Below are 12,027 nucleotides of genomic sequence, written 5' to 3'. Positions count from 1 at the left end.
TAAACATTTATTCATTTTTGAGAGAGAGAGAGGGAGACAGAGTGCAAGCGGGGGAGGGGCAGAGAGAGAGGGAGGCACAGAATCTGAAGCGGACTCCAGGCTCTGAGCTGTCGGCGCAGAGCCCGACGCGGGGCTCGAACTCACGAACTGTGAGATCGTGACCTGAGCCACCCAGGCACCCCAGAACCCGTAAGTGCCTAATCTAACATCCTTCTGCTGGGGAATTTTCCAGGCTGTACCATCTTTGAAAACTGCAAGGCCTGCCGGAACGGCTCGTGGGGGGGCACGCTGGACGACTTCTACGTGAAGGGCATCTACTGCGCAGAGTGCCGGGCGGGCTGGTACGGAGGAGACTGCATGCGTGAGTAGACCCCGACGCGGCCCCCTCCCTGTGCATGCTGTGTTCACGTGGCAGCTTGCAACACACTAAGGTTTGTCTTGTTGGAATCTGAGTTCTGGAAAGCTGCGGCCAGAGGGTTTTCTAGGTAAGACTATAACAAAAAAAAACAAAGGTGTGTTTCCATCTGCTGGGTGTGGATGGTGGACATCTGTTTAGAATTGGCGACCAGGGGTTTATATCTGCTCTTAAATCTTCTCCTTTCTCCTAAATGAAGCCAAGACATTCTGCACCCAGCACGCCTCGTGTCTGTTAACACAGAAGCAGTTGTGTGTTAGCAGTGGTCAGCAACCGGTGAATGAGGCTTCAACCATGCTGAGTTCTGTAGTGCATTTTAAATATCAAGTTCTATTGGTGAATTTCTTGAATCCTGAGTTAAATTCCTGGCACCCACACCAAATTGTCGGCATGCCGCTTCTCCCAGGAAAGGGATTCTTTCTGGGTTTGACTTCGTCTCTAAGAATTACTTAATCTTTATTAGGGTTCCCCTCTGAGTTTCAATAAGCCCTTGAAAACGGAGTGGAAATCTAACCTCTCAGTTTAAAACTCCCCTCCGCAGTGCCCTGACAGTGACTGTCCCTCTGAGAGTCTGGAGCCACAGACTGTTATCTTGTTAAGCCTCTGTTACATGCTCCCTATTTGTGTTTTGTTTTTAGAGGTTTATTTTTGAGAGAGAGGGAACCAGAGTGTGAGTGGGGGAGGGGCAGAGAGAGAGGGAGACACAGAATCTGAAGCAGGCTCCAGGCTCTGAGCTGTCAGGGGCTCAACTCACAAACTGCAAGATCATGACCTGAACTGAAGTCGGACGCCCAACCGACTGAGCCACCCGGGCGCCCCGACATGCTCCCTATTTGAGTCAGAAACAGGATGAGTTGACAGTCCGAGCGAATTTACTCTTATGAATGATAGTCCCAGTTTGCAGAGATGAGTATAGAGTATTGTTGATTTTTTTGCCTGACCCCATCTGCAGCAAAATGCCATGAGTTTCGAGAGTCTAAGGCAAAGGATTCGCTGTGTGGTCTGCAGCTGAGGGACTCCGCTCTATCTGGAGGAGAATTGGTGTTATTAGAATTTTCGTATGAACCTGGATGTTAAATTATCCAGAATACAGATAAATTTATTTTATGTATTTATTTTTAAATGTTTTTTTTTTTTATTTTGAGAGAGAGAGAGAGAGAGAGAGAGAGAGAGCATGGGCAGGGGAGGGGCAGAGAGAGAGGGAGACAGAGAATCTGAAGCAGGCTCTGCACTATCACTGCAAAGCCCGACGTGGGTGGGGCTCGAACTCACGAACCCTGAGATCAGGACCTTAACCAAAGTCAGAGGCTCAACCAACTGAGCCACTGGGGCACCCCCAGAATACAGATACTTTTAAAAGTGCTGGGTTTTGGTTGCAGATTTAAAAACTTCAATGTCATTTTAGGTGGGTTCTAGGTGGATTAGCTGTGGGATTTAACCCTGGTCTGCCTTTGGCCGCTGTTCTCTGAGGATGGTGTAGCATAAAGGTCAAGACTACAAGCTCTGGAATGACGCAGACCTGTAATTTTGCCAGTCACTAGCACCGTGGCCTTTGCCAAGTCGCTTAACCTTGCTAAGTTCAGTTTCCTTTTCTTTACAGTGGGAGTAATGCTACCTCCTAGGGTTAGTTCAAGAATTCATAATGCATATGAAGCACTTAATGCTTTGTCTGGAGCATAGTAAAAGCTCAACAAATACATAAATACATCATTATTATTCTATATGCTCCTTAATTGCCAAGCTGGTAGGTGGCCCAGAAATAAAAACTACTTTCAATAAAAGGGTTTTTAAAATTTTTTTTTAATGTTTATTTATTTCTGAGACAGAGAGAGACAGAGCATGAGTGGGGGAGGGGCAGAGAGAGAGGGAGACACAGAATCTGAAGCAGGTTCCAGGCTCTGAGCTGTCAGGACAGAGCCCGGCTCGGGGCTCGAACTCACAAACCGTGAGATCATGACCTAAGCCGGAGTTGGACACTCAACCGACTGAGCCACCCAGGCGCCCTCAATAAAAGTTCAAGAAAGAAGAGATATAATGTACATGGTTAGATTTCACATTGACCTTTGGGGTAATGAGATAACTTTGGGGTTTTCTCCCCTTTGGATATGGGAAGTTGCTCTTTTTCTTTGTGAGTGAATAGAGAAGTGGTATGAGATGGGGTGAAGCCATCTGCCAGAGTCGGCTCACATATGACCTTAGAGGCAGGGAAAGTAGGTAAAGAGTTTAGATGTTTTTATATTTTATTTTATTTTATTTTATTTTATTTTATTTTATTTTCTTATTTTATTTTATTTTTATTTTATTTTTAATTTTATTTCATTTTAGTTATTTTATTTAAAAACTTTTTTAATGTGTATTTATTTGTGAGAGAGGCAGAGACAGGATGCAAGTGGGTTAGGGGCAGAGAGAGAGGGAGACACAGAATCTGAAGCAGGCTCCAGGCTCCGAGCCATCAGCACAGAGCCTGACGCGGGGCTCGAGCTCACGAGCTGTGAGATCATGGCCTGAGCTGAAGTGGGTCGCTCAACTGACTGAGCCACCCAGGCACCCCTTTAACTTGATTTTATTTTAGACAGTACACCCAAGTGGGGGAAAGGAGCAGAGGGAGAGAGAGAGAATCTTAAGCAGGCTCCACACTCAGTGTGGAGCTTGACATGGTACTTAGTCCCACCATCTTGGAATCATGACCTGAGGTGAATCAAGAGTTGGATGCTCAACTGACTGAGTCGCCCAGGTGCCCCAAGAGTTTAGATGTTATCGTAAGAGCAATGGGAAGCCAAGAAAAATCTGTGAACTAGGTATGGCTAAGTGCTCTGAGAACATAGATAAAAGAACAATTAATCCCGGGGAGTCAGGGACAGGGGAGGTAATGGCTGAGCTATGCCTTTGTTCACCTGTGGGTAAAACAGGAAGGTGCCTAGGTCTGTGTGACTCTAGACCCCTTGTTCTTTTTTTTTATTTTAATTTTTTTAATGTTTATTTATTTTTGAGAGAGAGGAAGAGACAGAACGTGAGTAGGAGAGGGGCAGAGGGAGGGAGACACAGGATCTGAAGCAGGCTCCAGGCTCTGAGCTGTCAGCACAGAGCCCATTGTGGGGCTTGAACCCTTGAACTAAGAGATCATGACCTGACCCGAAGTCGGATGCTTAACTGACTGAGCCACGCAGGTGCCCCTAGGCCCCTTTTTCTTTTCTTTTTTTTTTTTTTTAAGTTTATTTATTTTAGACAGAGAAAGAGAGAGAGAGAGATTGAGCACGAGTGGGGGAGGGACAGAGAGAGAGACAGAGACAGAGAGAGAGATAATCCCAAGCAGGCTCTGCACTGTCAGCATACAGCCTGATGCCGGGCTCGATCTCTCAAACCGTGAGATCATGACCTGAGCTGAAATCAAGAGTTGGACGCTTAACCGACTGAGCCCCCCAAGTGCCCCTAGACCCCTCATCCTTAAGCACAGTGCCATCCTACCTCTGCTGGCAAGGCCCCATCGGACAGCTCTGTTTCCGCTGAGAAGTGGGAAGTGAAATCCTGCCGACAGCAGAGTGCACGTGAGTCTGTGACTGGGCAGGACCGAAGGTTTGGGACAGCGGCAGGAGGACTAAGGAAAGGCACCAGCTCGTGGCAAAGTAAAGCTTGTCCAAGCAGACTAAGGACCCCGCTATAGCTGGATCCCCTGTGTAGGTGGTACAGTCCACACGGTTGGGCAGTGCTCGGGCAGCAGGGCAGCAGAGGGGAATAAAACCAGTCATCTGGCGGGTCCACGAGTTGGCTAAGACATGATGGTAGAGATTGGGGACCACATGAAACCGGAAAGAGGCTGGAGAAAGGGCAGTGACCAGAGGTGTCAGTGAGGTGGAAAAGCAGGTGCAGTGGCAATAGAGTAGTGGAACGTGTAGGAGGGAGGGGTACTGTGATCATAGAGCAGAATTTCCAAGTGGAAGCTTCCAGGAGTAGTGGTGATAAGGTGTTCATGTATATTAGTCATTTGTGTGTGTGTGTGTGTGTGTGTGTGTGTGTAACAAACCATCTCAAAAGCACAAATGTTTATTTTCCTTTGTCATGCGTCTGTGGGATGGCTGAGGTTCAACTGATTTCAGCGGGGTTGGCCTGGGTTGCGCTCTGGCTTCAGGGCTCAGCCCCAAAGGAGCAGCAGCTACTTGGGACGTACTCTGCTCAGGGTGGGTTGCAAAAACACTAGAGGCCGCGCCAAACACACAGGCACGTTTAAGGCCTCTGCTCCCATCACATCCACTAACTTCCCCAAAAAAGTCACACGGCCAAGCCCCCGATCAGTCAAGTAGGGAAGTGTATACCATCCCAAGGAGGAGGGGGTACAATTATTTCCTAAATGGTTCTCCAGTCCCTCCGTATAAATAAGTGAGTTGTTTAGGGACAGGACAGGGAAAGAGAAGAATATTTGGATACAGGAGAGTGCTAAAGCAAGTAGTAATAAGACAGAAGGAGAGCAAAGAAATCCTGTGCGTGAGCCTTTCCAAATAACACCTATTGGTTGAGTCTTGGCTTTAGCCTCAGTATAAAAGTTGGCTGTATATGGAATCTGACTGGTTGGATAGTGAGAGTGCCCATGTTTAGGATCAAGGGTTTCTTGAGGATAGCAGATAACAGGGCAACTGGTCATGAACCCTAGGAAAGAGAGCGGAGAGCATCATTCGTTAATCTACCCATCCATTCAAAAAAGATTTCTTTTTAATGTTTATTTATTTTTGAGAGAGAGAGAGAGAGAGAGAGAGAGCGTGAGCAGAGCAGAGCAGAGAAGGGACAGAGAGAGAGGGAGACACGGAATCGGAACAGGCTCCAGGCTCTGAGCTGTCAGCCCAGAGCCCAACGCAGGGCTTGAACTCATAAAACCCGAGATCATAAGCTGAGTCGAAGTTGGATGCTCAACCGACTGAGCCACCCAGGCACCCCCCAAAATATTTCTTTAAAAAAATTTTTTTTATTACATTTATTTATTTTTGAAAGAGCGAGACAGAGCGTGAGCAGGGGAGGGGCAGAGAGAGAAGGAGACACAGAATCCAAAGCAGGCCCCAGGCTCTGAGCAAGCATTCAGCACAGAGCCTGACGCAGGGCTCAGACCCACGAACCATGAGATCATGACCTGAGCCGAAGTCAGACACTCAACTGACTGAGCCACCCAGGTGCCCCCTAAAAATATTTCTTAAATAGATGCTCCTAGGTCCTGGACATACAATGGCAAGACAGATATGGTCCCTGTAATTTTGGATCTTGCAATATAGAGAGGAGAGACCAAAAAAAAAAAAAAAATTGGAATGTGGTCAGTGCTATGAAACAAACAGAATAATGGCCAGATTCCTATCTCATTCTGTGTTGGTTCGGTTATGCTTGTTCAATTTCATTATGCTTGTTCTGAAAGCCTCTTTTCGCACATTGTATGTTGTTTGATCACAGTCATAAGCATTTATGAAGCATTTCTTATGGGTCGGTCACCAGGGAGAACAATGAGCCCTCAATGAGTTTACAATCCAATTTACGGAAACAGGGCTTGACTGTGAGAAGACTAGGTTCTTATCACCTGCACCTCATACTGGCATAAAATAAATGTGAAGGGAATTCAAAGGAGGAAGTAATTCATTTCGCTGTTTGCTGAGCGCTTGCCTACTGCTGGGCACTATGCTGCCTGCCTGTATAAAGAAGGAGTGAACGCTTGGTGCCCTGTTCCTGGCTGGAGCAATGCAAGCATTTACCCAGTAGATGGCACCCAAGTGATCCTTTCAGGTTGTTTAATTCAGAAGGAGGGCTTCCTGCTGAGTAAGATCTGTGGAGCCCTGGCATTTTTTCCTGAGTGCCATATAGAACCTTGGAAGGAGAAGAGACGGGCAAATGCCACAAAGGATCAGAATATTTTATATTTCAATTATAGAGCATTCAGTATTGAGCAGATGCTATAGCACCTTTATTTGCTCACTGTCCTTGGCAATATTCTTAATAATCAGTATGACAGTCTTAAAACCCGTTAGGTGATTGATTCAGTCATAACAATTGACAGATTATATTAACCAAGTTCATAGGAGAAGGGCCTGAGGTCAGTGAGCCCAGGAGAGGACTTTCTTCACATCCTCTTGCCTAAGGAAGATTGGTTTAGTAAGCTCAGAGTATTCCAGGCTTCAGAAAGGAGCTGATTCTTTCTTCCTTCCTCCAACTTTTTATTTTGAAAAATTTTATATTCACGGAGAGCTGAAAGAATAGTACGTTCATATGCCCTTCACCTGGATCCACCAATGATCATTTTCTCGCATCTGACTTTCTCTTTTACAGCACTATGAACGCATGAATTTAAATTTTTTCCATATTTTGCAATGTTATCATCATTTTTCTTTCTGATGCTCAAACTGTCCCAGAATTGACCAGTGAAGACCTTTCAAGCCAACTCTATAGCATTATTCTCTAGGCACTTCCTTGCTTTCCTTCTGCCCGCCCCTCAACCAGATGTTTCAAGTTCACCTCGATTGTTTATGTCCAAGTCCTGGCGCCAGCCATTTCTCCATGAATCCTGGTTCCTTTTGTAGGGAGTGGTTATTATGAACTGTGAGCTGGACGGTGGCTAAAAAGGCACTGATATCTCAAGTCAACATTAAGGCTTCCTCCCAAGGCTTCATAAACTGGAAAGTTGACTTCTTAAGTGGAACCACTTCATTGTACTTCAGAGTGGAATTTGTTTGTTTGTTTAATTTACTTACTTGTATTTTGTTTTAATTTTTTTAATATTTATTTTTGAGAGAGAGAGTCAGAGTGTGAGTGGGGAGGGACAGAGAGGGAGAATCAGAAGCACGGAGCCCTACACGGGGCTCGCACTCATGAACTACGAGATCATGACCTGAGCCCAAGTCAGATGCTTAACTGACTGAGCCACCCAGGTGCCCCAGCGTGGAGCTTATTTAACGTGGCCCTCAGGCTGAGTTCTTTAGCCACCGAATGAGATGGGCAATGAGAGGGCAGAAGAGCCACCCAGGATGCCATACCTTCAGCTCACATTGCAGTGACCCAGACTTTCAGGCTATGGAGAATCTAGGGGATGGAAGGTTAGGAAGTCAACCCAGATGAGAGAGGATTTATGAGGAGAGATTATGGACCCTTAATGCATTTTATCTTCTTAGCCATATTTTGGATAGAACAGAGGAACTGGCCACGAGCCATGCCTAAAAACATGGGCTAGAATATGAGACAGGAGGACGATTTGTGTAGCCTTGTTCTTGAGCCATAATGTGGAATGATCCAGAGCAAATTTTGAGAGAGAGAGCGCGAGCAAGAAGGCTCACAAATCTATGTGCTACTGATATATGGAGCTGTCTTCCTAGGGAACCATAGAATCACCAGGGAGGAGTCCCTGAAAACTGCCTCATCTTGTTCTGGACGTATGTGTCCTGAAACTTCCAGGAAAGGAAAGATGCCCGTGTGGATCCAAACTGGGAACTGTATTCTGTGGTGGTTACCAACTGGGCTTGGAACTAGTAGGACCTGGATTTGAATCTCTCCTCCCTCTGTGACTTGGGGCAAAGTTACTCAATCTTTGTAAATCTGTTTCCTCATTTACAAAATGGGATAATAATAGTGGGCCCTTTGTGGATTTTTGTGAGGGAGGGTTAAATGAAGCACTATCTGTAAATCCCTTAATATGGAGCCTGATTCATAGTAAATGCTCAATAAATGGTGGTTGCCATTCTTATCATTTCTAAGCAAGAGACAGCAAGAGAGCTCTTGTTTTTCTTTTTTTTTTTTTTTTCTTTTGTTTGGGAAGGAAATGAATGTAGGGCCAGAGAGCAAAAATAGTAAAGTAGAATTCCCTAAGGAACAAGAAAATATATACCAGGCATGAGGAGGTAATCTTCCCAGAACAAGTATTATATGGTAAGTGGTATTTTACATCTCATATAAAATTATATGAAAATTATATATATATTATATATACTATATATATTTTTATATATATACTGTATATATTTATATATAACATATTTTATATTGCTAAAGCTGTGACTGCAGGGAATTCATGTCTGAACCTTTGAAGAGGATCTTATTTTATTAAAAAAAATTTTTTTTAACGTTTATTTATTTTTGAGACAGAGAGAGACAGAGCATGAACGGGGGAGGGTCAGAGAGAGGGAGACACAGAATCTGAAATAGGTTCCAGGCTCTGAGCTGTCAGCACAAAGCCCGACACGGGGCTCGAATTCACGGACCGCGAGATCATGACCTGAGCCGAAGTCGGCCGCTTAACCGACTGAGCCACCCAGGAGCCCCTGAAGAGGATTTTATATTATCAAAGAACTCATCAATCATTGCTCAGTTTCTGGCGAAGGTGTAGGAGGACATGAAAAAGACCTTCCTTCCTGCTCAGATAGCAAGAAATCAGTTGATAAACCAAAGAAAATCCACAGTTTTCTTTAAAGCTGTCAAGTATCCGTGAACACAAAATCTAAAAGAATCTAAACTCCAGAGGAATAAGTTCTTCCTGGGTAGGTGGGTCATCCAGGATACCTTAGACCAGGGCTAGCTATGAGGCTGAGGGCAGGGCAGGTGAAAGAGGTGGGTGGGTGGGGGGGCGGCTAGCCAGACTTGTGATGAACCTGTGGGCCAGCCTGCTGAACTTGTATCTAAAGGAGACCCCAAAGTAAAGGCAATTCAAGTATTTTCTTAAATGAAATTGCGCCGAGCAAGCAGAGTCTCGGGCAAGACTGCAAAGCAGAAGATCTCGGGATGCTGGAGTTTTGCAACTTCAAAAACTTGGTGATTTCAAAGTCTCAAAAGCTCACAGTTCCCAGTCTTACAATTATGGAGGTGGAGGAAGCTGAGGGGGGGAGGTTCAGGGGGAGTGTTGAAAATCAAAGACAGACTTTTTTTAGGTTTCTGGTGCTTCAATTTCAAGATCCCTCTAGAAGAATCATATATCCCGTCCTGCTTCATACTAGTTTAATTTCTGATTGGTTCCAAATGATCAGCCCCTCATCTTCCCTGCCTAATGGAGGAAAGGATATTACCAATCAAAAGAAAAATATGTATTTTCTATTGTGAAGAAGCAAGAGAATATAGCCTTCAGTGTAGAGAAAAAAATCAGTCAAAAGAAACAGATCACGCATGATCAAATACTGGAATTTTCAGTTAAGGAATCAAAAAAACCACTTTTTAATAGGGGCACCCAGCGGGCTTAGTTGGTAGTAAAGCATGCAACTCTTGATCTCAGGGTCATGAGTTTAAGCCCCATGTTGGGCGTAGAGCTTACATAAAAACAAATAAATAAATGAAATAAAATAACTTTAAATATACTAAAGGTTCCACAGGAAAGAAGAGATGAGAAATTTCAGGATATATTTGGAAAGTGTTAAAAAGAAATTTCATAACCGAAAACCATTCTACACACACACACACACACACACACACACACACACACACTACTGTATTCATTGGAGGGGATTAACAGTTGATTGGTCACAATGAAGAAAGGATTGGGGAACTTAAACACATATTTAATAGAAATCAGCCAAACTAAAGCACAGAGAAATCCTTTTTTTTTTTTTTTTTTATTCAGCAGTTGAAGTTCTCTGTGCTACCCAAGCCCAGATCCTCTCTTTTGAGTTGGATTGGCAGAGTTCAATCTCTACTATTTTTGCAAAGATCCTGATGACTTTGGGGAGGACAGACTTTCTACAGCAAAGTGGCAGACACTGTTCTTGCTGGCCAGTTGTTTCAACTAAGTGGACAGACCGCTTGGTACAAAGATGAGGAGCTTTCAGAATGGTTTGATTGGGCGGGGAGATGTTTGAGTTTATCTGGTATAGGCATTCATTCAGTTAACAATTATTTGGACACCTGCTCCATGCATATAAAGGTGTGAACAAGACAGACAAGGTCCCTGCTCTCACAGAACTGTGTCATGGGGCGGGGGCGGGGGGAGGCAAACAATTAAATAAACCATCACTCTAATGTATCAAATTAGTTGAGATTATAGGCCAAATCATAAGGTGAGCCATGGAGTTATTCCTAGACATCTGACAGTTCCTGATTAAGATCTGAGCCCCTGATAAAAGCCATCTTTTAGCACTTATTATGAACCAGGCATTGTTCTAAGTGCCTTCATGTCCTAAGCCATCATTCCTCATCAAAGCTGTTTTATAGGTGAAGACACTGAGGCACAGAGAGGTTAAGTAACTTCCCTATTGTCATGTAGCTTGTAAATAGCAGAGGGAAGATGCCAATTCAGAAGCCAGGCCCCAGAGCCCAGTCTCTCACCCTCTATCCTAAATCGTTTCTTTTTTTTTTTTTTATTTTTTAAAAAAAATTTTTTTTTTCAACGTTTTTTTATTTATTTTTGGGACAGAGAGAGACAGAGCATGAACGGGGGAGGGGCAGAGAGAGAGGGAGACACAGAATCGGAAACAGGCTCCAGGCTCCGAGCTGTCAGCACAGAGCCCGACGCGGGGCTCGAACTCACGGACCGCGAGATCGTGACCTGGCTGAAGTCGGACACTTAACCGACTGCGCCACCCAGGCGCCCCTATCCTAAATCGTTTCTTGTTGTGGGAGGCACTTGAGGTCCTCACTCTGAGTTCCTGTGCAGGGGCCTAGCAGGTCATGGTAGGATGATACAAGTCACGTGAAAGGTGTCAGCTCCCCCCTCAGCTCCTGGCCTGGAACGTGGGTCGTCCCCATGTCATCATCCAGGCATTTCTTCTGCCATCAGTGTCTGGGTTCCTGGGTCTAAATGGGTTTAGGGATGTAGCCAATGCTGTAAGGAGGCCCTTAGGAGCCTTGGAGCAGGCTGGGGCATCCCCAGCGAGTCTTGCGCCAAAATAGCGTCTCAGATCCAGACAAGACTCGAGAAATAACACGATTAGTTGCCGTTTATTGAGCATTTTACCTATCGGGTACTATGCTAAATGCTTTACAAAATGATCTATCTTGTTTAATCCTTACAACAAATAAGAAAACAACAACATGGTGGGAGGAAGATTCTCATTTCCAAATGAGGAAGTCTTGGCCTTGAGAATCTGGAGAACTTGTCTGGGGTCACACAGCTAGTAAAAGGCTGAGCGGAAGCGGACCCAGCCTGACTTCACGACTGCCCCTTAATCATTTTGAGTCTTGCCCTGGAGTCCTCTCAGAAGGAGGGAAGAAAATGCAAATGTCTCTGTCTGAATGCTTGCTTTCTTTACTCCTTTCTGCACCCCACCCCCCCCCCCACTCCCAAGAGGAAAGATTTAAGAAACAAAACAAACACAACAAAACCCCAACCATGTCTCAGAAGTTTGTTGTGTCTGTCTCTTGCTCCTCCTTCCCCACCCTCCATGCTGGAGATAGCAAGACTTTTGTCTGAGTGCTGCGGTGTTCATTTTTGTTGGGAACCTTCCAGCTCTCTTGCCAGTTTAGAAATTAATGGAGATTTCCCTTCGGCTCTGCAGCAGTAGGGTCTCTCCAGCTACCTCTCCTATTTTGGCTTATAGCAACAGAGAAGGGTCGGGGGGTGGCGGAGTTGGAGAGGAGTCCAGGATTTGAGAGCCCAGGGGACAGTGTGGCTTCGCTGGCAAACACCCCTACACACATACACACACGCCCCACTTCCCCCTGCAACAAGACATCGT

General features: G+C 45.1%; 1 protein-coding gene across 1 annotated transcript in view; it reads left to right on the top strand.

Moving 5' to 3' along the window:
* The window catches only part of PAMR1 (peptidase domain containing associated with muscle regeneration 1), a 75,604-nt gene that overhangs the window by 25,712 nt on the left and 37,865 nt on the right, over positions 1 to 12,027 (top strand). Inside the window, exon 3 of the mRNA XM_042906412.1 lies at positions 233 to 361. Within this exon, the coding sequence (XP_042762346.1) occupies positions 233 to 361 (129 nt within the window). The remainder of the gene's footprint in view (positions 1 to 232; positions 362 to 12,027) is intronic.

The sequence above is a fragment of the Panthera leo genome, chromosome D1, assembly GCF_018350215.1.
Source record: "Panthera leo isolate Ple1 chromosome D1, P.leo_Ple1_pat1.1, whole genome shotgun sequence".
NCBI classification, from domain to species: Eukaryota; Metazoa; Chordata; class Mammalia; order Carnivora; family Felidae; genus Panthera; species Panthera leo.
This window is presented reverse-complemented; position numbering and strand designations above follow the sequence as displayed.